This window comes from Vipera ursinii, assembly GCF_947247035.1.
Source record: "Vipera ursinii genome assembly, chromosome: 2".
NCBI classification, from domain to species: domain Eukaryota; kingdom Metazoa; phylum Chordata; class Lepidosauria; order Squamata; family Viperidae; genus Vipera; species Vipera ursinii.
The window spans coordinates 239,648,698-239,675,226 of NC_139513.1; the positions used below are offsets into that span (position 1 = coordinate 239,648,698).

The following is a 26,529-nucleotide window of genomic DNA, read 5'->3' on the forward strand; positions in this document are numbered from 1 at the left end:
AACGGTGGACCGAGCCTTTTGTCTTCTCCAATCCGGGCTCTGCGTTTGGGGGTGGGGCTCTTGACGGACGCCTCTTTGGCTATTGGGGATTCAAGGTGCCACTGCCCCTTCTCGCTATGCTGCTGCAAGTTGGGCTTTCGGGGCTCGCCAGGCGTGCTCTGCTGAGGAAGAGCTTCTCCTTCACCGCTTCTTGCAACAGACCGGCCGCCTTCATGTCGACCTTGCTGATCAACCAAGCCCAGTACGCGTGGCTGAAAGAATTGGGGCTTCGAGAAGAAAACGAGGGAGTTTACAATGGCTCCTGGGGAGGAAGAGGAGAGGTAGGCTTGCAAGGCCGGGTGGGAGCAAGTTTGACAGACAGCCGTAAAAACTGAGGTTGGAAAATGGTCCTGCGGGCATGTTTTGAAGTTGTTTCTCTTCGTTTGAAGTCTGCGGTTTGCTTTTGTTTATTTGTTTCGCATTTCGTTACCTCCTGTATAGACTACTGTAATGCCCTCTACATGGGGCTGCCCTTGAAGACCACCCGGAGGCTTCAGCTGGTGCAGAGTGCAGCTGCACGGGTAGTGATGGGAGCACCCCGATACTCCCATATTACACCCCTCCTGCGTGAGCTGCATTGGCTACCGGTTGCCCTCCGGGATACTTGCAGGACCATCTGCTGCCGGGAACGAATTCCCATCGCCCAGTACGCTCACACAGAGAAGGCCTCCTCAGGGTACCGTCAGCTAGGCAGTGTCGGCTGGCGACCCCCAGGGGGCCTTCTCTGTGGGAGCGCCAGTCCTATGGAATCAGCTCCCCACTGAGCTTTGAATGGCCCAAAATCTCCAGTCCTTTTGTCGCAGCCTCAAAACACTCGTTTTCCACCTGGCTGACCTGGACTGACAGGCCTTTTAATTATATTTACAATTTTTAATTTAATTTTAATTTATTGCACAGATGATTTTAATTTTATTTTTATCTTAATTTCTGTACTTATTATATGTTTTGTTGTTAGCCGCCCTGAGTCCTTCGGGAGATAGGGCGGGATATAAATCCCATTAATAAATAAATAAATAAATTTGAAGAAACCTTTCCACCTCTCACAAATTATGGTGGCAGCCCATATTAGAATTGGCAGAAAGAGACAAGTCTCGGTTTAATCATTCATTGATCTCGGCTCGGAAAGAGAATGCGTGTCTTGCAGTCCTGCAGCTTTTTTCCGGCTCTTCCCCTCTTTTGTGACTTTCATAAGCAGGTAGACCTAAAAACATTGCAGACGGTATGCTTTTCTGACATATCCTCGTTATAATATTTCTGCATGCCTTTATGATGATATGAGTCACCAGTGTCACCCTTGGGTACTCTTCCATGGACTGGCGATCTACAGGCATTGGGGGCTTCATGTCCTGGAAACCCTAATCAATGTAGCCAAACCTGTTGCAAAATTTAGCAATTGTATTTCCAGGGCATAAGTATTGTCATTTTGCAGTCAAGCAACTGAGACTAAAACAGTAGTTGACATGTGGCCGATTAATAAATTCCAAAGTTAAAATGACCAGGATGATTATCAGAGAATTGATGGAAACTTAGAAGCAATCACATTATTCTTAGTTACCTGCTCAGTGCAGGATTTGCAGTGTGGGATATTCTACAGTATCCTGCCTGATTAAAAGCTTCCAGTGAACAAAAGCCTGCTGCCCTCAGCTATCATCTGATACTCATGCTCTTTCAATTAATGTGCAGTTGAAACAACCTTCCTTCCAATTTCTTCTTTTGGATCTGAGCTTTCCTGTAGAACTACAGAGGCAATTCTGCATTTCAGGTCTTTGAAAATCACCGACATGTCTCGCTGTTATTTTTTCTGCATTTAGCATTCAGCTACTTCTTGTACAGCTTGATTCCTGGACTTTTGACTTTTGCCTGAACTCATTCTGATTTATCAGTTCCTATAATGTGACTTGTCCCAGCTTCTGCCAATCTAGCAGTTCGAAAGCATGTAAAAATGCAAGTAGAAAAATAGGGACCACTATGGTGGGAAGGTAACAGCGTTCCATGCACCTTTGGCGTCTAGTCATGCCAGCCACATGATGACGGAGATGTCCTCGGACAAGCGCTGGCTCTTCGGCTTTGAAACGGAGATGAGCACCGGCCCCTAGAGTTGGAAACGACTAAGCACGCATGTGCGGGGGGGGGGGGAACTTTTACCTTTACCTTTTATAATGTGACTTGGCATAAAAACTGCTCTATTGATTTGGATCCAGCCAATGCCTTAACTTGTGCCAGCTTTTGACCATAAGGTTTATGATTGTAGGGATGTTTACTAAATGGGACTGAAATGTTCTTTCTTTAGGTTGTGACTACATACTGTCCTGCAAATAATCAGCCCATAGCTAAAGTTCGCCAGGTAAGATTTATATAAATATATATATGACTCTTTAATAAAAAGCATCATTAGGAGAAAAAATCATAAGCAGATCTCAAGGCTGGAATGTTAACAAAATTCATGAGATGAATAAGAAATGCAGTCTAGCTAAAAGCAATACAAGTAGAAAATATTATAGATTACATTATTCCCCCCCCACCAGATGGAGATTTTGTGTAGAAATAGGGCTAATCGGTGTTTATATAACAGTGAAACCCCCAAACTGAACTTGATTACTGGTGACTTTATGAAACATCTGTGTAATTTCCAATTTTCCATTGATTTATGAAAAACTGAGTCTTGTGTTATCACTTTGTCCATTGCAGCATTTTTTTACTGCTTGGTTTTAGGCAAATTTGGAAGACTATGAAGAAACAATAAAGAAAGCTAAAGAAGCTTGGCAAATATGGGCAGAGGTGAGTTAAATCTTGAATGCTAGGGATAGTTTTGATAGTGATGCTAAAGTTTGTTTTTTCAGATCAAATGTTCATATTTTTAAATCATACACATGAATTGTACTCTTGTCTAATAGTATCAAGTAGTGTTTTTCTGTATGATTTTAAAATCTGGTCCTATTCATTCAGGTTCATCTGAGAGTAAATTAAAGTATATTTCATAGAATTTCCTTCCACTTAATCAATGTGTGATATATTAATCAAAATGTTGGAATATGACTTAATTTTGTTAGCTGTCATTCTGCTGGCTCAACTTGATAGCTATGTTTTTGAGGCATTTAAAAATAGTAATATATTTCAAAAAGTGCACAGGTAGTCAGTCCTTGGCTTGTGACCAGAGTTGGAACTGGTCACTAAGCAATGCAGTCATTAAACTTGTAGTCATCATGTGACTCTTGATTTTATTATCATTTTTCCATGATAATAAGTTTGAATGAATCACCTCAGTCATTACAGGAATCACATGGTTAATAAGCTAATCATATGGTAATTAAGTGAATCTAGCTTCCTCAGTTCACTTATCAGAAGCCAGCTGGAGAGGTTGTAAATTGTGACTTCAAGATGCTCAACCTTTGTAAATGCATCTGAATCATGCAACTATGGATGGTGAAATGGTTGTAACTTTAACGACTGGTTGTAAGTCACTTTTTTTGGAGGCTGTTGTAACTTTAAATTGTTGTTAAACAAATGGCTGTGGTAAATTGAGGACTACCTTTAATGATAAAAATTGTAAAATGTGTAACTAAATTGGTCAGACAGGATTGTTTTGCATTTTTCCTGATTTATGTCATAGAATATTTTAATTTTCAGTACAGCAACTTCTGTACGTTTGCTTGTTTTACCAATCCAGTGTAGGCTTTGTTCAGTATTCATAGTAAAATATCAAATCATTTTATGTCCAGAAATATATTTTGCATGATTTTAGGGAAAGCATGCAGGATTCTGAAAGACTGGACTTAAGCAAATATTTTTTTTTGCTTTCTTTTTATAGGTTCCTGCACCTAAACGAGGAGAAATAGTGAGACAGATTGGAGACGCCTTAAGAGACAAAATCAAAATTTTAGGAAATTTAGTAAGTTTTACCATGGAATTGATAATCATTAAATTAGTAAAAAAAATGCAGACATTAGTTCCTGTAGTGTTGCGTCTGGAGTGCATTGCTAATTTAATCAATTAGATTTCTAAACACTGACAAATGCCATTATGCTGGTATGGCAACAGACTTCATTTCTTTTACCAAGTATTGATTAAAGTTAAGGAGGCATGTTTTCAGTTCTGAACAAAACAGCTCTATTGAATTTCCTAAATTGGTTTTTATGACGGAATAAAAATGTGAAGGTAGGGATTTAAAATAATTCAGGCGTATCATTTCTTGTGGGATATGGGATTTCCCCCCCCAAAAAATTAATCATTCCATGGATCAAGTTTCTGTTGGTTGAGTAGCAGCTAGCAGTCAGCATTCCCACCAGGCTCAAGGTTGACTCAGCCTTCCATCCTTCCGAGGTAGGTAAAATGAGGACCCAGATTGTTGGGGGCAATTAAGCTGACTTTGTAATAATGCCGCTTGGGGGTGTGTGTGAAAGCCCTAATAAGCAGGCATATACATAGAATGAAGGCTACTGCTAAGCTTGTAAGCCGCCCTGAGTCTTCGGAGAAGGGCGGGATATAAATGGAATTAAAATAAAATAAAAATAAATTCACTACCAATCCACCTATTAACCAATCCAAACAACATTTTTTTCCGTCTTGTCTCATAGGACAAGGTGATAAAAAAGGCATTGGTTGCCTGTGTTTTGTTCAGCAAAAAAATATGCTATTCTTGCATCAATAGTTCTTTTGCTTTAGTTCAGGCATGTCAAACTCGCGACATCATGTGATGTATTGTGACTTTTTCCCCATTGCCAGCAATGGGGTGGGTGCAGTTTCAGTATGATGCATCTGGCCCACATGCCTGCTTTAGTTTATCCTCAGGTTCAGCATTGTAGGGCACAAGAACTGGGTGTACATAGATTCTAGAATTCATTAGATGAATCCAAACAATTCCATTATATTAGTATTGTCCATTTACAGCTGAAAATCACAACAGCATGAGCAATTGATTGGTTGCATACATAATGTAATTATACAATTAGAAAAGGCAGCAAGACAGGTTCCTTCCTTTGGGATATTCTAGCAGTGTTCTGTTGAGAGGATCTAAGGCAGGGGTCTTCAAACTTGGCCCTTTTATGACTTGTGGACTTCAACTCCCAGAATTCCTCAGCCAGCGTGCCTGAAGTTTGAAGACCTCTGATCTAAGGAAACTTTAAGCATTCATAACAATAACAATAATAGAGTTGGAAGGGACCTTGGAGGTCTTCTACTGTAGTCCAACCCCCTGCTCAGGCAGGAGACCCTATACCATTTCAGACAAATGGTTGTTTAGTCTCCTCTTTAAAGCTTCCAGTGTTGGAGCATTAATTAATTGTTCTAACTGTCAGGAAATTTCTCCTTAGTTTTAGGTTGCTTGTCTCTGATTAGTTCCCATCCATTGGAAACTAATTCATCATGTTCCATGTGATTAATGTTTTCCTTAATGCTTTTAGGTATCATTAGAAATGGGGAAGATCTTTGTTGAAGGTGTTGGTGAAGTCCAGGAATATGTAGATATCTGTGATTATGCTGTTGGTTTATCTCGAATGTTTGGTGGACCCATGCTGCCTTCAGAAAGTAAGCCTACATTTTTGCCTGCATAAGAATTTATTTAAATAATCGGATATAGAAAATTTCAGTAATAGAATAGTGAATTATTTTGGACATAGGTAATATTTTAAGTTTATATTCTTCAGGACAAGCCAAAATATTTATTTGTCCTAAGCAGACATTATATCAGCCTTGCATAAACTTGGTCAAAGTATATAATTTATGGATTTTCTCCCGTCTGTAGGAAATTCAACTGACATAATAGTTTCTACCTCTATATCAGGGGTCTTCAAATTCGGCCCTTTTATGACTCATGGACTTCAACTCTCAGAATTCCTCAGTTAGCATGCCTGGCTGAGGGATTCTGGGAGTTGAAGTCCATGAGTCATAAAAGGGCCGAGTTTGAAAACCCCTGCTCTGTGTAAATACTCATCCCTTTCCACCAATCTGCTCCAGAAAGAGGGAAAACAAGGAAGAAAGATCACTGTTGTACCAGTGGAAATATTGAGTGCGGTTGTATGTATCTCTATATACATATACCACTGTAAATAGTCGCCTGACTATTGAATTGAGTTTTTCTTTGGAACGTTTGATCCTAGGGTTATTTCTCTGTGATTACTAACTTAGATAAATATGCTGCTTGATCTAGGGCCAATTTTAGTAACTCAACACTAACAATAGAAGAGTTGTTGTAACAATAAGTTTGGATACTTTTTATATATATGCCTGATCTCCTTGGACAATGGGATAGATAAGTAAAAAGAAAAAACACCTGAGCTTGCCAAACAAAACGGCTGTTTTTGCTTTTAGGACCTGGACATGCCTTAATAGAACAATGGAACCCTTTGGGATTAGTTGGCATCATCACAGCCTTTAATTTTCCTGTTGCAGTTTATGGATGGAACAATGCAATTGCACTCATCTGTGGCAATGTCTGCTTGTGGTAAGGTTTTTTTTTCCAGTTTCAAGATGAATATTTTCAGTGGCAGTCTCCATACTTTACACTATGTGCACAAACATACTTTATAACATTTATGCACATGGAGTACAATGAAACAAACAAAAATTCAGAATGATATAAAGCCAGTTTAGTAAGCTATAACCCTACAAGGTGAAGAGTAAGACTTTCTTTTCTCTGGAATTTGGTTAGATCTTTAGCACTAAAGGGAGTTCCTATCAGGAAGAAAATTAAAATTCGATTCCTGTTCTTATGACAAGCGGGTGCTGTGGAAAAGTCTCGATTTAAAAAGAGCTGGAAAGATTTATTAGTGGCAGAGGAGATAATTTGGGCTCAAAATGGGATAAATACTCTCAGTCGAGTAATGTTTAAGCATCACAAAAAAGTCCAACTACCCTGCATAGCTGAATGGCAATGTATACAGATGCCACAATCACATTCAAAGCCCAGTTTTACTTCAAATGTGTTTGCGCTATTCCAGGTAAGGCAGGATATCTCTAATTTAGGGACTATTTAGCTAGGGAACATATTATTGCCTGTACCCCACAATTCAGAGGTAGTCATGAATACCGAAATATGCTTAAGATGCCAGTTTGCTTCTTTGAAGCAAAGTAGTGCATTTTCAGACAGATGCTTTACAGGAAGTCCTCAGCTTACAACCACAATCGGGACTGGAATCTTAGTCCCTGAGTAAAGCGATTGTTAACTGAGACCCCCATCCGACTGCTTTGCTCAACAGCCTCAATCCCAGCTCTCTCCGTTGTAGTCACTAAGTGACTGTGCAGGTCATTAGGCAGATGGAGCAAAAGAGCTGCCTGCTGAAGGAGAGCAGGTAGTTCCCATCCGTGCATGGAAAGGGACTCCTGCATTTGGCTAGAAAAATGAAGTTTGGATCTTTGCGATCCCTGCTTTGTTTCTCCAGGCCCACATCGGAAATTCCTCTTCCCTCTGTGCACAGAAGGCAATTCCTAAGCTTGGCTGGAGAAATGAAGCAGGGACTTCAGAAGACCAAGCTTTGTTTTTGCAGCCCAGGGAAAGATTTCCAGGGAAGGGAAATCCTTTGGTAGGCAGCAGCAGCTTTCCCGCTTCGCTGTTGACTTTCTGGGGAAGTTAGCAGGGAAGGTTGCAAATGGTGATCATATGATTGCGGGGCACTTGTCAATCCGTCAGAAGTGCAAACAGGATACCAAACAGATAGCAATCACATGATGTGGGAGGGGCACCATTTCATGATGCCAGGTGATTGATTTAAGATGAACCATAAAGCACTGTTTATGGTCCATCATAATTTCCAACAGTAGTTAAACAATGGTAAGTCAAGAACCACAAGAGCCAATGGTTATGTGCCATTTGTAAATGGTACAAAAACATAGGATAGTGCAGCTGCTAGTTGTGCAAAGCAACTGCATGTCTTCAAGAAATTAGATGATATTTTTATCTCATTTACAGCATTCATATTCTAGTTAAGCAAGGGACGCGGTGGCTCAGTGGGTTAGGACTCTGAGCTTGTCGATCAGAAGGTCGGCAGTTTGGTGAGTCGAATCCCAAGTGCCACGTAGCAGAGTGAGCACCTGTTACTCATCCCAGCTTCTGCCAACCTAGCAGTTCAAAAGCACGTAAAAATGCAAGTAGAAAAATAGGGACCACTACGGTGGGAAGGTAACAGAGTTCCGTGCGCCTTTGGCGTCTAGTCATGCTGGCCACATGACCACGGAGACGTCCTCGGACAAGCACTGGCTCTTCGGCTTTGAAGCGGAGATGAGCACCGGCCCCTAGAGTCGGAAACAACTAGCATGCATGTGTGGGGGAACCTTTACCTTATTCTAGTTAATACATTAGATATTAATATATGTTAGATAGTATTGCTTTAAAAGAGACTGATATAAGACGGCAATACTTGGCTTACTGAATTTATACTGCAGTAAACGTGCCCTGTTGTTTCTTTGTTTCTGTATATCACACACTAAGGAACCCATCATCCCTTCACGCTGGGATAGTGTAGCTGCTATCATCTATGCTGCCAAGATAACTGGCATGCCACAAATTACCCATCTTGTCTCTGGATGAGTCTTGATCATTAGGCACTTCCCAAGATTTCTAGCGGCTTAAGTTTAAAAATAGCTCTCTATGCCTGCCATACAAGAAGTACTGCGGTTTGGGTCATTGTTAATACAGCAAGCAAACCATCCTCATGCTTTGTGTCAGGTTGGTGAATGCACAAAGCCACCCTAATTTACGCTGCTACCAAGCTGTGAAATGTGGTAGTTTAAATGCAGTTTTTGTACAGTGGTCTGTGCTCAAATAATCGAGTTGAAAAAGTAAATGGTGTAAGAGCGGGAACAAGATAGTGAGGTTTTTTTTTTATTATTGTATGTCAACCTGACAATTCCTGCAAGGGAGTAGCTAATCAATTTTAGAAACAAATGGCCAAATACGTTGTTAAAATAGCCTTATTCATATGAAGATAGTTCTAACAATAAGAACAGTTAGTGTCTGGAGGAACTTCAGTAGATTGTATGAGATAAAGGGTAATCATGTGATTAATTTTTCTTTTGCTATGACAGATTATTATGAGGTGTTAATTTTTCTGAAACTGCTTTTTGGTCAAATTCTTTAGCACAACTCTCAGTTCCATCACCTGCTGTGGGTTTCTGAGGTGCATTCTTAGAATTGGAATTGGCGGTTTAAAACTTGGATAAGGACATATAGAAGTCTCTCTATGTTTTCAGTAGGTTTCATTTTTAGAAAAACCTTTTTATAGTTATCCTGTACTTCTGTAGCTTTCAGTGCTTAGTTAATGTAGCAATATGTCTCAAAATACCATATATTATTCATTTTAATTTAGTTTATTCCTATGTCTAAGAATCTGTATCTCCCCCTCCCCTTTCTTCTAAAGGAAAGGTGCACCCACAACATCCCTCACCAGTGTGGCTGTTACAAAGTGAGTTTCTTTCCTTTATTGCTATGACTTGCATGCAGTTTCAATTTTGTTTTGTCTTCTACATTGTTTCAACAGGCTTGTTGTTTGATATTTCACCTTTTTGCCCTTTTTCTGAGTTGGCTGCCTGGACACCCAGTGGTATGCATGCATGTGTGAAGGCATTCCAGACTTAAAACCTCTATAGTGAGGTGATGTGGGAAGTATAGGTAATCATCAACTTACAAATAGTCACTTAGCGACTGTTTGAAATTGTGACAGCTTCCCCCCAAAGCTACTTACAACCCGGTTTCAAAGTTTAGACTGCTACAATTCCCCACCACCACCGGCAGTCATTTGCCCTTACGACTGACTGCAGAGATTCTGCAGTGCGCCCCCTGCCTATTCCCCCATCCCATCCTTCTCTGCTGGGTCCCTGCAGGCTTTGGGTCTGCTTTGCCAGCCCACTGGGTTCCACGTGCTTCTCCCCACCTCAGTCAAACCGCTCACTTACCCTTTTGAAGATCTCCAGAGCTCAGGAAGTGAGGTAGAGAAGGATGACAGGCAGCTACATTGGAGGGCCATTTAAGTAAGTAAACAGCAGTTCTCTTTTTCATGAAAAAGAATTGTATTCAACAACATCTAGATATGCTTGCAAGATGAAATTGTCAACAGTGAAATATTAGATGTCTATCCAAATTTGTTCTATTTTCCCCATTGGAAATATGGTATCATTAATCAATGTCTTATTTGATTACCAGAATCATTGCACAGGTCCTAGAGAATAACAAGCTGCCTGGTGCTATTTGCTCTCTGGCTTGTGGTGGAGCAGATATTGGGTAAGTGCAACATTTTGAACATTATGTAGATTTTAGACAAATTCCGATACTACTGAAATCATGTTTTTTTTTGTTTCTAAGGGTGTAATCCTGCAGTTCTTGATATAGCAATCCACAGTCCATTGGATTCCTAGTGTTTCCTGCACCCAGGTTGGAGATATGATTGTGACCTCGGAGAGAAAACGTTAATGTCAGATCTTCTCTCTTTCCAGTTTAGACGTTGGGAAGTTGCAAAGGGACAGAGCCTTCAGCTCTGTTTCCCAAACCTGAAATATGTTGGACCTGGTTTAGAACTGGTCTAAACAATCTCCTGTCATTGGGAAAGCTTTCTGTTTTAAAGGGCAGACAGATGCAAGCCTGTTTTCAGTGTCACTTTTCCATTGTGGACCTCACCCATTTATCAAAACTTTCCAGAGTATTGCTATTGTATTTCTGAAGCTTAGAGGTGTCACTTAAAATATTTGTGGTTGTCATAGCGGTGGTTTTAGGAAAGCAGCTTTCTTGTAGAGGGGATGAAGAGGGAAGAGAGAGGTGGGCAATGGTCAGAATGTTAAAACTCAAGACAGTGATCGATTGGGGTTGTCAAATACCTGGTGCAAATCCAATTCCCTTTTTTACAATTGGACTACATAAATCAATTAATTCCCAGTCCCCAGACTCTCTGGAGTAATTTCTTGTCTTAAGCAACCAATCTTACGAGAATCACTCTCTGAATTCCCCCCTTCCCAATTCACTAATTATTTCTACTCTATTGGTAATTTTATACTTTTTTCCTTCTATACTTCTGACTTACCTTTTGCCTACAGTTTCCGACTAAGTACTAAATACAATTTATTTATTGTATTGCCCAAAATAAAGTACTCGTGCTTTTTCATGTTTTTGTGCTTATGTTGATGCATAATGCATTTTTGGCAGTGAGTTATACTTTTTAGGAATGCTGACATGATTCTTTAAAAGCATCCTTCTCCTTTTCCATACTCTCAGCTTCTGTATCTGAAATCTCACAAGTGTATTCACCACAAAAAGAGTGATGACTACAGATTCCTTCTGTGGAATAGCATGTCCCCAAATATTCAGATTGCCCCTTCCCTATTGAGCAACTGCTCAATTGTCCCTATTGTCAGTTGTCCCTATTGAGCCATTGTTCAGTTGTCTGTAAGCCTCCTAGAGTCACTGAAAGTTAGTGGGCAGCCAAATAAATTCTCTAAATAAATAAACTGCAGAGCTATGAATACATAGCTCTTCAGGAAAGTGCTGAGGACAGTGTAGTTTAACCAACCCTATTGGGTGGCACATTTAATGGAGGGTCCTGTTACATTGTATATCTATTCTTTTTAATCTTGCTATTGATAGAAATTGCTCAGAGACTTGAAAATTATTGGGCAGCATAGTAGCCATAGTGAATTAATTAATCCAAATGAATTCTATCCTCAATAATGTTATGTCTCTCTCTCCTTCCCTCCCTCCCTCCTTCCCTCCATCTTTCTTCCATATTGTTGGCTGAACTTAAGAAAAGGGGAACTGTTGTATACAGTGCCACTTAAATCACTTTTAAATAAGAAAATAACAATTTTCAGTGGACATAGATCATTAGTGTAATCCTATAGTCCCAGACATAGAATTGCAATTTAAATGTGTTGCCATTGGTAAAATGAATAAAAATGTGGTTGTACTGAAAAGAAAAGGAATCTGAATTGACAAACTATTTCTCCATCAGTACAATGTTATAATGGATAGAATGGATTGTTTGCTTTTCTATAACTTCGGTGGACCATTAATTTATGTGGAATTGTCTTGAAGTGGAAATATTTTTTAGAAATGTCAAGACAACAGGGAAGAAATTAATTCTATAGGAATTAATATAGTACATAGACATGCATAAGTCTCTTTGCGTTATTCTTAACAGTTTGGAAAATAAAATCTGGTTAGTACAGTGTGAACATTTTAATAACACGTTGTATGAAATTAAAGGTGGGAACTTGGAAAATTTGCAGTCCAGGCCACTACAAAAAACTTTTTGAAACTAAACCCAAGATATTGCACAACCTTACTGAAAAGGCTTGTGGAGTGGGAAAAATTAATAGAGTTCCATTTTTTTCTTTCCATAGTTGTCTCCTCATTTTATCTATCAAACAGGTCCTTCTTCCTTTACACCACATCTATTTGGATCAATATAGAGCAGAACACTAAAGTATTTGCCATTCTATTCATGCTTTATAATATAAACATTTTTGGAAGAATTTTCACTTATGATCAAGGAGCAAAATGATATGAAGAGCATAATAGAGCATGTATCAAATATTCCATTGTTATCACAATAGATCTTAATGGTAATTAACAAGAAGTGCTTTCTAGCTCCACTTTTTCTACTACTATCTTAAAATATTCCTGTATTGTCTTGTGTAGCACAGCAATGGCAAGAGATGAGCGAATTGATCTGCTCTCCTTCACTGGCAGCACCAATGTGGGCAAGCAAGTAGCTGTGACAGTCCAGGAAAGATTTGGTAAGTGTAGTATAATTTTTTTCTCAATTTCTTTTAATGGCTCTAGATGCAAGAAAGAGAAATGAAACAGAAATGGCCAAAGGCACACAGTGCTACTCTGTACTGCTCTTTTGGAAGCTGCTGTGTGTCACACATTATCACCGAGGCTCAAATAACAAAATAGGTTGCAAGAGTGCACGCTACAGTTCTTCCCTGTGCAGGCATTAATCTAATTATTCTGAATATTAGTAAGATAAACAGCTTAGAATCTGTGCTACCCAATAGTCACAATTGCAAAAGATGTTTTCTCAGTGGAGTTTGTATGAAAAATGTATGAAAAAGAAATGATGGGAAAGAAATCATTTTTGTTGTTTGGCTGTTTTGGTCAGGTAGCCATGTACCTACCTAACAACCTTTCCATCTGCCTTTATTTTTGAAGGATGAATCCTTTTCATACTTGCCATTTCTGCCAATATTCTCCCAGTTTCTGGACCAAGGACCCTGTCAAGAACCATGTTCAAAACTCTCTTTTAAACTGTTTAAATTCTAATTTTTGCTATGGCTGAGAATTAGAGTGAAATATAAAACCCTAATCCTACATGAAATGCTAATATGCACTATAGAGCCTTGGTGGAGCAGTGGGCTAATGCCTCCTTAAGTAACACTAGCTACCTGCCATTAGTGCAGGTTCGCATCCCACCAGGCTCAAGGTTGACTCAGCCTTCCATCCTTCCGAGGTAGGTAAAATGAGGACCCAGATTGTTGGGGGCAATAAGCTGACTTTGTAATAATGCCGTTTGGGGGGGGTGGGCGAAAGCCCTAATAAGCAGGCATATACATAGAATGAAGGCTATTGCTAAGCACATTGATTTGTGCTTTAAATTGTAAGCCTCCCTGAGTCTTCGGAGAAGGGCGGGATATAAATGGGATTAAAAAAAATGGTAACAAAAATGGGCATTTTTGGCTATGTAAATAAAACAATTGTACATTTTTGTTAAATATTTTCATTTCTTGGTTTCTCATTTTTTAAATAAAATTCTGATGAGATGATGGGGGTGGGCTAGCATAAATGCTAGTTAATGGCTAGATTAATATGACTTAGTTTATTTTAATAGGACGCTGCCTGTTGGAGCTTGGTGGAAACAACGCTATTATTGGTAATTATAATATTTCTATATAAATCTGGTAGTAGTGCTTACTACTCCTTGGCTCATTGAATACGTACAGAAACTACTACTATACTTTGGCCAGATATAGGCTTTTTAATGGTCCTCTTGAATAGATCAAAATGCAAAAAATATTTTGGTGATGGATTATTAATGCTTATGTTTGAGTGCTCAAGATGCTTTTTGAATTATATGCATGTTATTTTTTCTGGGCAAATCTCACTGTCTCTACTTTTTTCCCCTGCTTTGTTATTTGGGTACTTTCTTCCAGTCCACAGTTCAATAATCTACTAATCTCACTGCATAAGGTGGGTAGATAATAATTCAGAAAGTGTCCTTTATTTCTAGTCATCAGTTGCTTTTTTCTCTTTTTCATTTTCACTGTGGTTTATACAGCAAAAGACAGTTAATGCCTCTGATAACTTGCTGCTTTTACTTGTAAACCGTGGAATTGCTGGCCTGCAAAGCTATTCTGATCCACCAAGTTGATTCGTCCAGTTTTTAGAGTTTTGAGGAAAGCCCCTTCTCAAAGCTCGCTCTTCTCATCTCTGTTCCCCCCACACCCCCAGGGATTGCCTGCTGCCCCAAGTGTGCTTTGTGCTTCTTATCTCCCCTCCCTTGCAAGGATAAAGTGGGATGAAGCTAAAACGGGCTTCATCAGATGGTCTTGCTGGCATTTTGAGTCACATATTTTTTCTGCGTCATAGGAGAAAGCCAGAGTACAAGCTGGCTGAATCAGTGGTGATTGCAGTATCCCTTTTCTGACTTGCCAGAATTCATGTATTCCCCATTGGCCATGCACTCTTTTCTGGAACAGAAAAGTGGATTAAATGGGGGATGTGATTAAATGAAATGTATTGTGACTGGCATTTTTTTAAAAGTCTTAGTCCTGATTTGATTGGCCCTGTAGATAAGGAAAAACCTTGAATTTAGTTCAAGGTTAGGACTGAATAAGTTTTGGGAACCAAAGGCTGAGATTTTCAGATATTGGTCTCTCTATAAGTAGAAGAAAAACTAGATACCACAGGGCTTTTTTTCTCATAGAACGCTCAGAACGGAGTTCCGGCACCTTTTTTGGGTGGAACCTTGTAGGGTAGGCAAGGCGGGTTGTATGACATGTGTGAGTTCCGGCACCTTTTTCTTTTACAAAAAAAGCACTGAGATACCATACTGAACTGTACTGAAAATTTTAATGTTCTGATGGCAACAGGAATTAATTATGCATGGGATTTTAAAAATTCCCCTCTGCTGCTGTTGCTGCTAATTTCAAGATCTTTCTGCTTTATACATTTTGTTGTATTTTTCTCATTGTCTAAGGGAAAAGAGTTGTTCTTCCCAACTCTGTATGAATCTAGAAGAATCAAAACAAAGTTTGTTTGATAATCACTGACCTTTGCAGATGTTCGGTTTTGGCTATAAATGTTTCTGATATATTTAGAATAAAAATTGTTGACAGTCTTTCACCAGTAGTTGTTGCTTAACTCCTTATAGTTGGTATTTATTTTGCTTATATTTTGCATTGGTCCATCATGATCTGCTTCTGTTCCTTGCAGTATTTGAAGATGCAGATCTCAACCTGGTCATCCCATCTGCCCTCTTTGCCGCTGTGGGTACAGCAGGCCAGAGATGCACAACTGCTAGGAGGCTGGTAAATAATTATTAATATATCTGTGTATTTTACTGTCTGGATGGGTGGACTGATAGATAGATAGGCAGACAGACAGATAGTTAATACATGTAGAGAAAGAAGACAATAGATATATAGACAGATTTCTTAGTTGTTCTCTTCATATCTTCTGCATAATCTTGATAGTAATTTGTGCATACAACTGCTTCTGGCCCCGGCAAATATACTGTAATATTTTCCCATGGAGATATTGTGTTCTATTTGTTCTTTACTGCCTGTCCTATTTGCTGTGCAGTTTAGAACAAAATAAGACAGAGTTTGCATAAATCTAACTCCCAATTTGAAAAGGTATAAGGAGTAATGTATCTTTTACTGCTTATTCTCAAACGTCCTTCCAATTCTATCATGAGTTGCTAAATATCAAATTAGAAATAAAATGCTTACATACACTTAAGCACATAAAAGTGGAGAAAGGCTGCTTGTCATAACTTTACAAAAGTTAAGTCTCTAGAAAAATCTGAAAGATCTTCAGAAGATACCATAGTTTTCTGCAGGATGCTGAAGTTGTGCTGTTACTGCTAATAATATTCATGACTTTCTGCTTAGTTTTTGCATGAAAGCATCCATGATCAAATGGTAGAAAAACTCATGAAGGCGTATACTCAAGTCCGTATTGGAGATCCATGGGATGGTAAGAGCTTTGTTTTATTCCTGAAAATAGACTGTGATAGTTCTTGACTAAAATCTAATTACTTTTACAGTAGCTTTTAGTCTTGTGTTCAGGCTACCTCAAAGAACTTTTTCCTTTGTTTACAACCATGCCCTGATGTACCACGTACTAATGGATGATATATATGAATAACCACGTACTGATATAACAAAGTTGCTCCAACCTGTTCCAGTTGTAGCCATGAGCTTTTAAAATAAATCTAATGGATTTCTCAATATATTCTTATATGTTTTATTTGGCTTTCACTTAGACTTTTTTTTTAATTGCAGCAAACACCTTGTATGGTCCTCTTCATACAAAGCAAGCAGTTAAGATGTTCCTTGATGCAGTGGAAGTGGCCAAACAACAAGGTGGCACTGTTGTCTATGGTGGGAAGGTGATTAGTCTCATTTACATCTATAAAATAAAACTTAAAAGCAGTGGTGTCGAAGAATGTGTTGTTCTGACCAATACTACGTACCCCCATCAAACTCTTGTTGCTTTTATCCTTCACCTGATAAATAATCCTTCACCTTCGAATTTTGTTTCACCAAGTTTAACCAAATATATTTCCTGTTTCTATAGTGTTTACATAACCTGTAATAATGTACACTTTATCATGCTTGAAAACTACCCGTCCAAGAGGTGGCACTTAGTTGAATTTATCCAATTTGAGTACTCTTTAGTACTTGAACAGGTGAACACCTGGCAATTCCAGAGGTAGATTAGCAAATTAAAATGGCGTGCAGCGGTGCCTTTTGCCACTACAAAATGAAAACAAAGTAACAGATGTGTCCATGAAGTTTTCAGTTGAACTTGACTCGAAGGAGACTTTATGTTTGTAGATACAGATTTCTACAAACTAGAAGTAGAGCAGTTACTTCCTATGACAGTATGAAGCCCTATCATGGAAGGTTGAGAAGGACCAAAAGGTAGACCTTTCTTGGGTAACTCTCACAGGGTTTCCTATTGATAACCAGTAATCTGTCTTATATTGTCCTTATCTAGTAGGACAGACATGTCAAACACAAGGCCCGGGGGCCGGATCTGGCCCGTGAAGTGGTTTCATGCGGCCCACGAAGCCATCCTGGAAACAGTGAGGGAACAGCCCCCACTGCCTTGGCCCTGGCCCAGAGACCCTCCTTCTGCCAGAGACCCTCAGATCTGTCTCACTCCTGTCCAGGCCCCCATAGGCACCCTTGATGCAAACAATGTAGAGCTGGCCATGCCCACCCAGTAGGCCATACGCACTTTAGCCATGCCCACCCAGTAGACCACGCCCACCCAGCCCCCTGAGGGCAACTGCAATGCTGATGCAGCCCTCAATGAAATTGAGTTTGACACCCCTGTAGTAAGATTAGGGTTATTACTAGTTGTCTCTTTAAGAAGCTACTTACAAAGAAAGGCACATCAGCTCTCTTGATATGAGCAGTTAAATGAAGATGATTCTCCTGGCAGCTCATACTTCTGACAAGCTAATATTCAGAACCCCAGTTGTATTGTTGCTTTTAGGCACGGTTTGTATGTTGTGAACATAGCTGTTGAAGTTTATGCAGTAGATATTTTCATGCGTAGAGATTGCTTTGTCTGAAACTAGTGGGTTCTCTTTTAAATTCAAGGTTATAGATCGTCCTGGAAACTATGTTGAACCAACCATTGTGATTGGCCTTCCTCATAATTCTCCAATTGTGCACACAGAGACATTTGCTCCTATTCTCTATGTGCTCAAATTTAAGGTAAGTAAAACAGCTTTTTAGTTAGATGCTAGCAAGGTTATATCAACGTGAAATCCAAAGGACTACAATAATAGTGTTAGAAGTTAATGCAGCTGCATGAGGTTTTTTCCTGCTTTGGAAATACAGTAAATATCTCAGCTGCTTAGGAATTATTGGTGGCAGCTCTCTGGGATTATCTAAGGACTTTATACCAGGTACATTGAGAGGTCAGTACTATGATAAGGCCTCCCTGTTCTGGGACCGGTATGATGAGTATAATGAATACTGGAAAAGTGAGTATTTAATAATAACACCCTGCTTGCCTTATAGTTTGAGGCATGCTTCAGTCTTTTTGTGACTTTACTAGGCCTTGCGCATAGTTCAGGGGTAGGCAACCTCAGCTCTTTTATGACTCATGGACTTCAACTCCCAGAATTCCTGAGTCAGCATAGCTGACTCAGGAATTCTGGGAGTTGAAGTCCATGAGTCATAAAAGAGCCGAGGTTGCCTACCCCTGGCATCGTCAAACATTTTAGAAGTTCCGGTTTATCGTTCTATTTTTGTGGTTATAGTTAGTGCTAAGTTCATGTAGTTTTTTTAAATTTATTTTGCTTTCCAGACAGAGGAAGAAGCTTTTGGTTGGAACAATGGTGTGAAACAAGGCTTGTCCAGCAGCATCTTCACTAAGGATTTGGGCAGAATATTCCGATGGCTAGGGTATGAATCTTCCCTTTTCTCTAACAGGGAAAATTTGAATCTGCTTAAAATGTATGACATAACAACTTAGTTGTTGAATTTTTATTTCTCCTGTCTCAAAAGTGCTTTTGCAAAAGGCAACTTGACTGTTTTTCCTTAAGGAAGAAGAAGAAACATTTCGCTTCTCATCCAAGAAGCTTCATCACTTGTAATGGTGGTGGTGGGGAATGAAAGGATAGGTTAGGGGTAGGCAATCTTGTCTCTTTTATGACTGGTGGACTTCAACTCCCAGAATTCCTGAGCCAGCCGTGCTGGCTCAGGAATTCTGGGAGTTGAAGTCCACGAGTCATAAAAGAGACAAGGTTGTCTACCCCTGGGATAGGTATATCCCCCACCATTAGAACTGATGAAGCTTCTTGGATGAGAAGAGAAATGTTTTCTTCTTCTTTTTCAAGGAAAAGCAGTCTAGTTGCCTTTTGCAAAAGCACATTTGAGACAACTATGACCTGAATGACTGAGAATCTCCACAGACTTTTATTTCTCTTATTTTTAGACTAATTCATATACATGATATAAATGGGATTAAAATAAAAATAAAAAATGATGCATTCAGAGTCGGCTTTTCTAGACAGACTCCATAGAACATAGACATAATTTAATTACATAAATGAATGCAATGTGTGAATTGGATTTATTCTCTTCTAAACTTTGTAAATTAATAATTAAGTAAATAGTGCTTCCTTATTATCTGATGGTATTTCTCAGTTTTGGCGCTTCACAGAATTCTGGGAGTTGAAGTCTATGTATCTTAAAGTTGCCTAAGTTGAAAAACATTGTTCATTAACTCACGATTTTCGTATATTCCTAAGTAAAGTAACATTGAGCTGAAAATAAATATTAATAAAAAAACGGTGATTGTCCTATGGGGCCTGACCTTTGGAACACTGTGTATTTCTTTCTTTCTTTCTTTATTTGTAAATCAACCTTGAATCAACCTTGAGCAAAATGTAATGCAATCTATGGCTTATTATACTAGTAATTCCTAATGTTTTGCTGAAATAGATTTATGCGGCCTCCTGGGCCTTAAAAGAGCAAATGAAATATTCTATATATCCCTCTTGAAATTTAAGACTTTCAAGAGAATTCATATTAATTGCAGTTTTCTTTTTCTTTCTTCCTAGGCCCAAGGGGTCAGACTGTGGAATTGTTAATGTCAATATCCCTACCAGTGGGGCTGAAATTGGAGGTGCATTTGGTAAGTTGTATAGATATAGCTAAATCTCCATAACTTTGTAACCCTACACATAGTTCAAGTGCTTGTGAATGTTTCAGGGTAATTTTAGTCTCCAATTGCAGAAGTATATTTGCTTCATATGCAAAATTATTATCTGCAGAGAGTGTGTTGAGTGATGAGTGAACAGACTAACGTTTATTGGTGTGTTAATAGGCATCTGCGTTTGGATTTCTTAGGAGGCAGTTCACACTTCTGCATTCATTTTCCTTGATAGAGTGATCAGAAGCAATTACTTTTTCAAGAATTGGATACTATTTCATGACCTCATGTGATGATAGGAGTGTCTCCAGGTTCCCTCTCTCCCCAATAACTCATATAAGAATGATGACACTGCATGAAATTTAATGAACTAGTTGGAATTTGGACTAAATACATATTTAACCTGTTATATAAGTTAGGTAGATGTTGGCTGTACAGTCTGCAATGTTTGGGGAAATTTATTGTTTAAACTGATAAAATTATTCTGAAAGTGATCTATGCTGAAGAATTTGCAGATTACAGATTGCTCTTGCTTAACAATCATTTCTTTAGCGACCATTCAAAAATACAGTGGTGCTGAACAAAAGGGACTAGAGACACATGCCTAAAGTGCTGTTGCAGCTTCCCCACAGTCACGTGATTGTGTTCTGGCCATTTGGCAACCCATGCACCTTTACAAAAGGTTGTCAAGCATCCTGCAATCATGTGATCACCATTTGCAATCTTCCCTGCCGGTTTCCTCAGGAAGGTTGCAAACCACTGCCACCTCCCTCCCTCTGGTTCTGAAAAAAGGTCTGATCTGAAATCCAAACAGGTTTTTGGCATGAGACGTTTGCAGCATGGGGTGTTTGGAGCCAGTCCCCAGAAATGAGAAGGAGTCCAGCACCACAGTTCTCCCCCCCACCCCAATAATCCAAGCTTTTTTCCACAGCCCAGTACCAGAATTCTCCCCCACCCCACCTCCACCTGCCGCACGCACAGGAGGAACTTCAGCATGCTATGAAAATTGACAAGGATGAGCAGAGCAACTCTTGAGTGAAAGAGAGCTTGCACAAAAAAGAGGATACTGAGAGTAGTTAGGTTTACACAGATACACTGAGGTGTGTACAAAAATTTTTACTTGTAGGATAAGACAATAGCAGAGTCCAGGAAAAAACAGTCCAGGTCATACACGAGTAATGAAAAAGATAGCAGATAACAACAGTCCAAGGATTATCCGATACAGAGTCTTCTTACCAGTCCGTAAGTCAAACACAGTTCTACAGGTTTAGCAAAACAGTAGCAAACCCACAAACCATGATAAACAGCAAGTAACAGCAAGCGAGAGTGAACGTAACAGAGAGAGAGAAGCTATGTCTCTAGCTCCCTCTTATGGCCGTAGGAAACATCGCTGGCCAATCATTAGAAGTTATGATGCAATGCATTACATAGTTAAAGTGATACATTACAGTTCTATAACAATGATACAATCGCAGTTCATATATATTGCCAACCCAACCAGTTAGGCCACAGACATATACCTAACAAAAATGATTCATTTTTATGACACTTGGGAATGCAAAGTAGCACTGCTTGATTTTAGAAATATAATTTCTACTCTCTTTCCTCTTCTAGGAGGTAATAAACACACGGGTGGTGGAAGAGAATCTGGTAGTGATTCATGGAAGCAGTATATGAGGCGATCCACTTGGTAAGTTCTGAAGAGTTTATGTACATGTAAACTAACTTTCCATAGTTGGATGTCCTCTAGTTACTTTTGTAGTTTTGTAATTTTCCATGCATACCTCTAGGGCAGGGGTAGGCAACCTTGGCTCTTTTGTGACTTGTGGACTTCAACTCCCAGAATTCCTGAGCCAGCATGGCTCAGCTTGGAAACCTCTCCCTTTCTCCTCAGCATGGCTGGCTCAGGAATTCTGGGAGTTAAAGTCCACGAATCATAAAAGAGCCAAGGTTGCCTGCCCCTGCTCTAGGGTATCAGATTGATGATGCTTAGTATAAATGTTCTAATCACTCTAGAGATGGGCAAAGAAAGTCATAAAAGGTCAGAAATGTAGTATCCCCTTAGAAAAATGTTTAAAAGGCTTAGTGTGAAACAAAGGAGAAATTATTAAGTGCACAAGAAGTTATCTTAATACATGGATTTAATTAATTTAGATAACATTACATTTAATTGTAAAACTGAATTAAATGAAAATTGGTTCTCGTTTGGACCCCTGCCTTTTTTTTTGGCTGCTAAGCATGTCCATCAAAATTTAAGGATGTCTCTCTCCTCTAGAGGCACATTGATACAAGTGATACAAGTGTTCTAAATGTAGGATTTCCAGCAAAGTGCTTTTCAGCTAATTTTCTTGCAGAGAGGAATAGAATACTCTGTCAAGAATTTTAATAATTGGATCTTAAAAGTAATGGTATATATAAATTCAGAACAAATAGGTAAGCATGCATATACTAAAAATTGCATTATGATGTGAGATTTTGTGAGGAAACTGCAGAGAGGGGCGTCAAGCATAATACGATTTGTGATGCGGCTGAAATGTTTCTAGGTCATTTTAAAAACATCATGGGAAATGCTTATTGAAGTGAGAGTCAGATTGCTGCTGTGATAACAAAATTTTGCTTGAAATATTCTTGTTTTGGAATAGCTATGCATATCTCCCCTAATTTGATACAGAATTTCATTTGCTTTTGTTCTTTAATTAAATAACACATCTGAAGCCATAGGAATGGTTCACTAACTGAAATCTGATGGTTCTACATAACTTGCTCTATGGCAGGATACAGAATTATTAAGAGAGAATTGTTTCTGTATGTTCATTCTAATTCTTTCCCTCCTGCCATTTTGATATTCACATGTCAAAATCTATTAGATGCTCTAACAGCTCTGAAATGGGACATGGTAGCTCAGTGGGTTAAGACGCTGAGCTTGTCGATGAAGATTGGCAGTTTGGTGGGTCAAATCCCGAGTGCCGCGTAGCAGAGTGAGCGCCTGTTACTTGTCCAGCTTCTGCCAACCTAGCAGTTCGAAAGCATGTAAAAATGCAAGTAGAAAAATAGGGACCACTATGGTGGGAAGGTAACAGCGTTCCGTGCACCTTTGGCATCTAGTCATGCTGGCCACATGACCAAGGAGATGTCCTCGGACAAACGCTGGCTCTTCGGCTTTGAAACAGAGATGAGCACCGGCCCCTAGAGTTGGAAACGACTAGCACGCATGTGCGGGGGAACCTTTATCTTTACTTTTAACAGCTCTGAATTAAAAAGAGGCCGCCAGAAGCCTTGATCATCTGGAGCTGCGCGTGCTGATCCCGGGGCCTCAGCCAAGCCCCAGCAACACCACAGCTCCACCTGAGTCTCCCCCAGGCCTCTCTGGTGCTGCCGCCAGTTCAGCTTATTCCCCCGCTACATACTCAAATGCCTCCTTCTACTAGTCTGCTAGCGGGCCAGATCTAAACACATCACGGGCTGGATCTGGTCCGCGGGCCTTGAGATTGACAGGTCTGCCTTAAGAGGGTTGTTGTAGGGAAAATAGGAGGAAGAAGTATTTGGTATGTTTGTCACCTTAAGTTGGATAAAAATCTAAATATGAATAAATCTAAAAAATAAAATGATATATGTGGTCATGAATACAGAAACCTCCTTAGCAAACGTGCATATTGATGGTTCTTTCCAGTATTGTGACACTACCTTGATGTACTTCCATTTGAATCCATGTTCTCAATTCTGAAAATGTCTTGTGACCTGACTGATTATTTTAGAAACTCAATATTGAGCTAAATGTGCATTTAGTTTTGTTAGATGGACTTTTTCTAAAACCTGCATATTCGATTTTTCTGTTTTATCTTTCAGCACGATTAATTACAGCAAAGATTTGCCTCTTGCTCAAGGAATCAAATTTAATTAAGAGGCAGGTGGAAACACTGCCTTTGGTGAACCTTGCATTAAGAAACCAAATATCCATTGATTTCAAATCCGCGGACAATGACTACCTGAAGCATTGAGGATGTTTTTAACTGCTGCACTACTTTCATCCAGAAAATTCAAATTATGTTATGTATGGCAATCATGTTAAAAATGTGCCCAAACTCTTGATTCTGTGCAGTGGAGGTGAGATGAAGAGTTTGGCAGTGAAGTAGAATTTAGATTATGGGCTACAAAATTTTGATTATGAGTGGACAAATCCTAAAACCCTATCTTTGCCACCATGGTAGCGCAATGGCAGCCAATGTGTTTGGCAATAATTTATATAATACTGACTTCACTGCAGAAATAAACTTTATAAAGCTCTTGTTATTATGGAGTACCTGATTATTTCTTTAAAATATTATTTTTTGGGACCACAGTATCTTTCTTCAAATAAAATCCCAGTATTAGGATTATTCTTACAGTAGAATTCTCAGCCTAGTCTTTCAATTCATGCCATCTGCAACTGTCATAGCTGGTACGATAGAAGTTGTGGTCCTGCACATCTGGAGGGCACCAGATTAGGAAGGGATAGTGTGATTTGTGGAATGAAGCCACCTTCCTTCACCTTGAAACAGAACTGGCAGGTGGAGTAAAGCTGCGTAAACAGTCTTAAACAAACAGTGACAAATTCTCCTTTAGGCCGAAGTTGAAACAATCAGTGCAGCTATAACTTTGTTCTTGTTATACAAAAATTCCTTGAGCTTTTTAAAAGCGTTTGATGGCCCTTCAAAATGTTTCTATTATTCATTCAGGTACTAGAATCAAAGCATTGCTGTCGAGCTATATTGTATTATAGAAATCTTAAAAGGGTAGTTTTTAAGGCTCGTGGGAGGAACAGAGCGAGGCTCTGAGAAATATAGCCTCTTTCAACCAAGCAAATGCTTACATCTCCAACTGTATTTTTAAAGTTATATTTTAAAAGTTTAAACACTCAATTTTTAAAAAGTATGAATGAAGTAGGGCTATTTACAGTCATATCTTGTGATTTTTTAATGTATGTGAGTGAAAAGATTTACATAATCTAGCAATCTCTTTCTAACGATGAAAGATCCATTTTTGATTATAAGATACATATATTATGTTTTGTACACTGTCCTGTGTTAAATATAAGTAAATTAATACACCCATCCATATCACCAAACTCGGGGCAGTGTACAAAGCATAATAAAAAACATAAAACAAAACAGATAATATATATATATAAAAACATAAATATTCAAAATTACAGGAGAACAGTTGTCACTTGACATATGGCAGGTTCACCATGGAATCCTCTAGGCCAGGGGTGTCAAACTGTCGGCCTGCAGGCCAGTTGCATCATACGGAGGCCGTGCCCCAGCTCAGTTCCGGCAATGCAAAAAAAGTCGCAATACATTGTGACGCGGCACGTTTGACACCCGTGCTCTCGGCTGATGGGAAGAATTATGTTTTCAGTGCTTCCCATAAGGCAGGGATTGGGCCAACTTCACTTGGGAGGGGGGAGGAATGATGTTTCAGAGATGGGGCGACAACAGAAAAGCCTCTGGATGCTGCAAGATGGAACTCTTTAGTAGACAGGACCCGCAGCATACCTTTTGCTTTAACCGGATGGAACAGGTAGAAGTGATCTGGAAGAGGGACATGGGCAATTTTTAAATATAAATAAAAAAGAGGCAGGCCCTCAGATAACCTGGTCCTATGTCATGTAGGGCTTTAAAGGACAAAACCAGCACCTAGAACTCCACCTAGAAGCAAGTTGGCAGGCAATGCAGCTCATGGAACAGATGTATATTGTGTGCCATCCTATTGTGTGTACATAACTGCGTAGCTGCATTCTGCACCAGTTGAAGCTCCTGGACACTGCAAGGGCAGCCCTATCTACGGCATCAATTCTGGAGACGCCCAGGATGTGTATCTGTGAGTAATTAATGAAAAGCCATTGGCATTTGGAGGGGATATGGACTTGTTTTGACTAGAAATCTTGGAATTTTAATCATATTTTGTAGAGAAGCGTTGCCTGTTTTAAAAGCAGCCAATTTCCTGCCATTATCAATTAATTCCCTCAACTCCTGCAGATACGCTGTCTGCTGTTGAGAGAATTTTCCACCCATACTCACGAAAGGTCCTGCGTCTAGCGACGGACGAGGATGAGTCGCGGCCACCGTCGGGCGAATGAGAATGGATGGCTGAAGACGTATTCTGCAGAATCACGTCGGGGTCACCATTTGTAGAGAAGCTGGGAAGCTGCTGTTGCTGGGATGCTGCTGCTGCTGCAGCCGGGTTGAGAAATTAGCTGCTGGTGAAGCTGGGCAGAGGCTGCTCCTGCCCAGGGTTGGCGCCCATGAAAGAAAGACACAGAGATCTCTCGGGGGAAGGGCCCCACTGCTCCTGGGATGCACACTGAATACTGGACCACTTGGGATGCACTCTGAACCACAAGGAGCAGTGGACCTTGTTTATTTATAGCAAAAGCAACCAATCACATTTTATTGTTATTCAAATAGACCAATCATGGTTACACATGTGTTCTTCTAAACTATCCTAAAAGGACATAGGTGTTAGAGGTAGATTCAAATACAGTAATGACCAATCATTTGCAGGAGGCGTCAGAATTTGCCTTAAATGGAATAGCCAATGGTGTGAAGGAATACTGTGATTATGCCCTTATC

The 26,529-nt window shown here is 39.5% G+C and overlaps 1 protein-coding gene across 1 annotated transcript; it reads left to right on the forward strand.

The window, feature by feature from the left end:
• The first annotated feature begins 65 nt into the window (after window positions 1-65).
• ALDH7A1 (aldehyde dehydrogenase 7 family member A1) lies at window positions 66-24,886 on the forward strand. Its single transcript, XM_083354530.1, has 18 exons — window positions 66-320; window positions 2,330-2,383; window positions 2,752-2,817; window positions 3,848-3,928; window positions 5,439-5,562; window positions 6,346-6,478; window positions 9,390-9,434; window positions 10,172-10,249; window positions 12,656-12,753; window positions 13,848-13,889; window positions 15,452-15,546; window positions 16,132-16,216; window positions 16,525-16,631; window positions 17,854-17,970; window positions 18,569-18,666; window positions 19,827-19,900; window positions 21,533-21,608; window positions 23,765-24,886. Exons 1-18 carry the CDS (start codon window positions 117-119, stop codon window positions 23,817-23,819), a joined length of 1,632 nt encoding a protein of 543 aa, XP_083210656.1. The 5' UTR covers window positions 66-116; the 3' UTR covers window positions 23,820-24,886.
• Window positions 24,887-26,529: the final 1,643 nt, after the last annotated feature.

Bases quoted from the DNA above. Each gene is read 5' to 3' on its own strand.
- ALDH7A1 (XM_083354530.1), top strand. From the start codon at position 117: ATGCTGCTGCAAGTTGGGCTTTCGGGGCTCGCCAGGCGTGCTCTGCTG. The intron at 2,384-2,751 runs GTAAGATTTATA...GCTTGGTTTTAG, and splicing joins CCATAGCTAAAGTTCGCCAG to GCAAATTTGGAAGACTATGA. The intron at 21,609-23,764 runs GTAAGTTCTGAA...TTTATCTTTCAG, and splicing joins TATATGAGGCGATCCACTTG to CACGATTAATTACAGCAAAG.